The 6000-nt window shown below is 42.6% G+C and overlaps 1 protein-coding gene across 3 annotated transcripts in view; it reads left to right on the top strand.

Annotated features, from left to right (window-relative positions):
* Positions 1-6000, top strand: part of ADGRE3 (adhesion G protein-coupled receptor E3) — a 65775-nt gene that overhangs the window by 20876 nt on the left and 38899 nt on the right. For all 3 annotated transcript variants that reach the window (XM_023763953.1, XM_014465765.2, XM_023763954.1), the window contains one exon: positions 806-843. In XM_023763953.1, the coding sequence (XP_023619721.1) occupies positions 806-843 (38 nt within the window). The remainder of the gene's footprint in view (positions 1-805; positions 844-6000) is intronic.

The following is a 6000-nucleotide window of genomic DNA, read 5'->3' as shown; positions in this document are numbered from 1 at the left end:
TGATGGTAACAGATATAAACATTTTATAGCCTTTCCTCATCTTTCTAAAGCAGATATGGGTGTCCCTCACAATGCGCAATTAACCACACACAAGGTCCCATTAACAGCTGATAATAAAAAATGGACACTCCTGTGTCCGTTCTAATTCCCAGCCAGGCTGAATTTTAAACCCATGCATGTAAGCAGAACCCATGGATACAGACAGTAGGGGGGTGAGGCCATGTGCTGGGGGGGGGGGTGAATAGCCATGGAGAGGTCAATGGGGAAAAAAGGAGACATATGTAATACTTTAAATACTAAAGAATTTTTTTAAAACCTGAGGTATTTAATTTTCTGTTTCCTCAGTTATAATGTCCAGCCAAGACTGACTTAAAGAGTTTGGAGTTTACATTTTTCTGCTTCCTCTATGCCAGTGTAGCTCTATTAACAGCAACTTTGGCATTTAAGATCCAATACTTTTTTGTGATCAGGAGCTGTCCTGTGCATTGTAGGGTGTTGAGCAGCATCCCAGGCCTCCAAATCATCAGATTCCAGTAGCATCCCCTGTTCCAAACTGTACCCACCAAAAATGTCTCCAGCCATTATCAGTGTCCCCTGAGGGCAAAATCACCCCCAGTGGAAAAACACTGCTCTACACTGTAACAAGGAACTTGGACTCTGATCCCCCAAACAGCAAAGAAGCTTGTCAATGAACATAATTAGTTTGACTTCAGACATTCTCCATTCAAGTTATTCACCTTACCTGCCCACCTCTCCATCCTTTCACTCTCATCCCCACAGTAACTTCCCATGATGTCTTTTGCAGATATCACCTCCTCAAGCACAACCAAAGGCAATAAAGAGGTGAGTGGAAGCTGAGTCCTGGAACCTAGCCTGGTAACAAATACTTACAAAGCCAAAAATTAGCAAATGGCGATGGGTACTAGATATTACATGTGTACTACATATTATAGATCATATATTGATGCATCATATGCAATATATAATATATTTTAATATGTAATGTATGTAATTTTAATGTAAGCTAATTATAATGTAAGTTCATTATAATATAATATCGCTAGACAATTTATATTATGTATAATTATGAGATATACATATATTATAGTTGACCTTTGAATATGGATACTGACCTCCCCCATGCAGTTGAAAACCCCCAAAAACTCAGCTACTAATAGCCTACTGTTGACCAGAAGTCTTACTGATAACATAAATAGTTGATTAACACATATTTTATATATTACATGTATCATACACTGTATTCTTACAATAAAATAAGCTAGAAATGTTATTAAGAAAATCATAAGGAAGAGAAAACACATTTATGGTATTTATTGAAAAAATTCACATCTAAGTAGATCCATTCAATTCAAACCATGTTGTTTGAGAGTCAACTATATACCACCATGTTTATCACTATATGTATGTCACTATATATCTTACTATAGTGATAGATAGTGTGTGTGTGTGTGTGTGTGTGTGTGTGTGTGTGTGTGTACTGCCCCGTAAAGATAGGATTTATCCCAGACCAAGAAAAACAAACTAAATAAGACTGTATTAGGGTATGCTGAGCTGCGGCAACAGAGGCCCAATTATTCAATGGCTTTTAAAAGATAGCTTTTTATTACTTCCTGAGTTAACAGTCCAGAGGTGAACAGTCTAGGCTGGCGATGGGATTCTGCTCTGTGAGGCCATTAAGAGTGCCCACATTCTTTCCCACCCCTGGCATCTTGTCCTCAACTGCATGGTCAAACATGGGTTGCTGCAATGTTGCATTCATAGGGAGAGGGGAGGGGGAGTCCAGGGCACATTGTCTGGAGGGCAGAGTGAAGGGAGAGAGTGGAGGGGGGATGCATCTATAAGATCACTCTATGATGTGCTAATAAGGATGTGATCATATCTTAGAGACATTTCTTTCTCTAATTTTTCAATAACTGTTGACATACAGTATTATATTAGTTTCAGGTGTACAACATAGTGATTAGACATTTATGTAACTTATGAAGTACTCATCCTGATAAGCCTAGTACCCATCTGACACCATACATAGTTAGTACAACACTAGAGACCCAATGCACAAAATTCATGCACAGGGATGTAGGGGGTCCCTCAGCCTGGCCTGCACCCTCTCCAATTCGGGACCCCTTGTGGGATGTCTGACTGCTAATTTAGGCCTGATCTCGATGGTATCCATAGGTGGTATTTCTCTCTGAATGCTCTGGATACCTCCTATGGATGGCAGTCGGACATCCCTCTCGAAATCCAGGACTGCTGGCTCCTAACCACTCTGCCTGCCTGCCTGATCGTCCCTAACTGCTCTCCCCTGCCAGGCTGATCGCCCCTAACTGCTCTCCTCTGCCGGCCTGATCGCCCCTAACCACCTCTGCCTCGGCTCCCACCACCGTGGCTTTGTCCAGAAGGACATCTGGAAGGCTGTCTGGAAGATGTCTGGTCTAATTAGCATATTACCCTTTTATTAGTATAGATTATTGACTATATTCCCTCTGCTGTACATTACATCCCTGTGACTATTTCTTTTTTTTTAATTAAATCTTTATTGTTCAGATTATTACATTTGTTCCTCTTTTTTCCCCCCCATAACTCCCCTCCTTCCAGCTCCCACCCCACCCTCCGCCCTCACTCCCCACCCACTGTCCTCATCCATAGGTGCACGATTTTTGTCCAGTCTCTTCCCGTATCTCCCACACCCCTTTTCCCCCCAAGAATAGTCAGTCCGTTCCCTTTCTATGTCCCTGATTCTATTATAATCACCAGTTCATTCTGTACATCAGGTTATTTATTCACTTGATTCTTAGATTCACTTGTTGATAGATGCATATTTGTTGTTCATAATTTGTATCTTTACCCTTTTCTTCTTCTTCCTCTTCTTAAAGGATACCTTTCAGCATTTCATATAATACTGGTTTGGTGGTGATGAACTCCTTTAGCTTTTCCTTATCTGTGAAGCTCTTTATCTGACCTTCAATTCTGAATGATAGCTTTGCTGGATAAAGTAATCTTGGTTGTAGGTTCTTGGTATTCATCACTTTGAATATTTCTTGCCACTCCCTTCTGGCCTGCAAAGTTTCTGTTGAGAAATCAGCTGACAGTCGTATGGGTATTCCCTTGTAGGTAACTGAGTTTCTTTCTCTTGCTGCTTTTAAGATTCTCTCTTTGTCTTTTGCTCTTGGCATTTTAATTATGATGTGTCTTGGTGTGGTCCTCTTTGGATTCCTTTTGTTTGGGGTTCTCTGCGCTTCCTGGACCTGTAAGTCTATTTCTTTCACCAGGTAGGGGAAGTTTTCTGTCATTATTTCTTCAAATAGGTTTTCAATATCTTGCTCTCTCTCATCTTCTGGTACCCCTATAATTCTGATGTTGGTACGTTTGAAGCTGTCCCAGAGGCTCCTTACACTATCTTCGTATTTTTGGGTTCTTTTTTCATTTTGCTTTTCCGGTTGGGTGTTTCTCGCTTCTTCGCATTTCAAATCTTTGACTTGATTCTTGCGCTCCTCTGGTCTGCTGTTGGGAGTCTGTATAATATTCTTTATTTCAGTCAGTGTATGCTTACTTTCTAGATGGTCCTTTATCACACCATCGAGGGTCTCATTAGATTTCCTGTACATCTCATCAAGTTTATCGACAGACTCTAGAAGCCTCTTGAGAGACCTCAAAAGTGTGGTTCTGAACTCAATATCCTCCCTTGATAGTTTTGTCCTGTTTCTTTGTCTCCGCATTTTTTACGCTTTCTTGGTACACCCCCTAGTGGTCTTTGTGCACAGTCTTGTTGTAGTTAAGCCTTGATTGTTGTAGTTAATACTAGAGGGATTTGACCTCCAGGCCAACTGGCTGTGATAATCAGCTGTGTCTGCAGTGGAAGAACTTGTGTCCTCTAGGGAGGTGCTAATCTAGCCTTTGCCTGAGGCTATCCAGCAAAAGTCTCCCTGCAGGGCTTGGGCGGGGCGGGTCCCATGGGATCAACAGGGTGGAGGAGGGAGCAGTTATGGCTGCTCTCAGTCCGTCCCCAGGGGCTCTGCCTCTCTGTCCCAGCAACAGCTGCAAACCTCGGAGGGACCGAAGCCAGACATTCCTGCTTCTCCCGTTTGAGTCTGGGTCCCTAGAGACTCGCCCGGATCTGGAGCTCAGAGTCTGAGGCTCCCTCCGGATTGAAACAGACAACCACGCCCTCAGCCACGAGCCTGCGCTGCACGCACTCCGCACCTTAGTATTTTACTTCAGCACTGCGCCTCCTCTGATTCTCGGTTCCTCCTAGTTGTAGAACTTCCACTCAGCCAGCCTTCCTGTGGTTCTGGATGATGTCCGGTTCCGTCTTTAGTGTATTTTTGAAGTGGTGTCGAGGCAGCAAACTCCGGCGTTAACCTATGCCGCCATCTTGGTTTCCTATTTTTTATTAAACTTTTAAATGATTTGAGAGAGAGAGAGATTTGTTGTTCCACTTATTTATGCATTTATTGGTTGATCTTGTATGTGCCCTGACCAAGGATCAAACCTGTAACCTTGACGTACTGGGATGATGCTCTAACCAACTGAGCTACCTGGCCAGGGCTATTTTATTCGTTAAATTCCACATATAAGTGAAATCATATGGTGTTCGTTTTTCTCTGCCTAGCTTATTTCACTTATAATAATACATTGTGGGTTCATCCATGCTGTTGCAAATGGGAAGATTCCATTCTTTATATGGCTGAGTTATATTCCATTGTATATATGTACTACATCTTTTTTACCTAATCATCTATTGATGGGTATTTGTGTTGCTTTCACATCTTGGCTATTGAAAATAATGCTGTAATGAACATAGGGGTACATATGTCTTTTCAAATTAGTGTTTGGGATTTTGTCAGATAAATGCCCAGAAGTAGAATTGCTGGGTCATATGGTACTTTATTTTTAATTTTTTTGATAAATCTCCATACTGTAGTCCATAGTGGCTGCACCAATTTACAATCCTACCAACAGTGCATTAGGGTTCCCTTTTTTTAGAGACATGTCTTTTTTTTTCTTCATTGATTTTAGGGAGAGAGGGAGAGAGAGAGAGAGATATCAATGTGCAAGAGAAACATCCATTGGCTGCCTCCCATATGCACCCCGATCAGGAATCAAACCCACAAATTGGGCATATGCCCTGACCAGGAATCAAACTTACCACCTTTCAGTGTACGAGACGACACTCCAACCAACTGAGTCACACTGGCCAGGGCTTAGAGACGTGTATTAATGTGGCAACCCAGAAATTGCACATATGTCCAAACCTAACTGCAAGGGAGGTTGGAACAATATGGCCTGTAGCCAGGCAGCATGACCCAGGTGAAATTTGTGGGATTCATTCAGTTACTAAAAGGAAGAAGGGAAAATGGATACTGTAAGATAGCTAAAAAAGAGAGAGATACCAAGAAAGTACCTATTAGGTAGTAATCATTTAGTGTCTGTAAATCAACTCTGAATTTTAATATCTTGGTTAAATAATTCATGTCTCTGAGAATGTCTAGTTGAGTAGAATAGGCTCATTCCTTCTTCTGCCCTCACCCTGCCCTACTGCAGAGGGAGTGTTCATGCCTTGCCCTCCCAGTCTCCAGGCCTCCAGGTACATGCTATCCTCTCTACCTGAAATTTCTTTTCCCAGTTCATAACCTGGCTGGCTCTTTGTCACTCTTCTTTGCCCAAGACTCCATTCAGGTATCACATACTTCTGGAGGGCCTCCCTAAACAACCTCCATCTGAGTTAATATCCCCTTTCCCATGTGTTTATGGTGGGAGACTGTGGCAGGAGAGGCTCCCACCACCACCACTGTACTGGCAGCCATCAGCCTGGCTTATGGCTGAGCAGAGCTCCTCCCATGTGAGAGCGCCCTGACCACCAGAGGGCAGCTCCTGCATTGAGTGTCTGCCCCCTGGTGGTCAGTGTGTGTCATAGTGACCAGTCATTCCCAGTCTTTCTGCTGTTAGGGTCAGTTTGCATATTACCCTTTTATTATATAG

Source organism: Myotis lucifugus, unplaced genomic scaffold (genome assembly GCF_000147115.1).
Source record: "Myotis lucifugus unplaced genomic scaffold, Myoluc2.0 scaffold_310, whole genome shotgun sequence".
Lineage (NCBI taxonomy): Eukaryota > Metazoa > Chordata > Mammalia > Chiroptera > Vespertilionidae > Myotis > Myotis lucifugus.
Note: the sequence above shows the minus strand (reverse complement) of the source record. Positions and strands in the feature narration are given on the sequence as shown.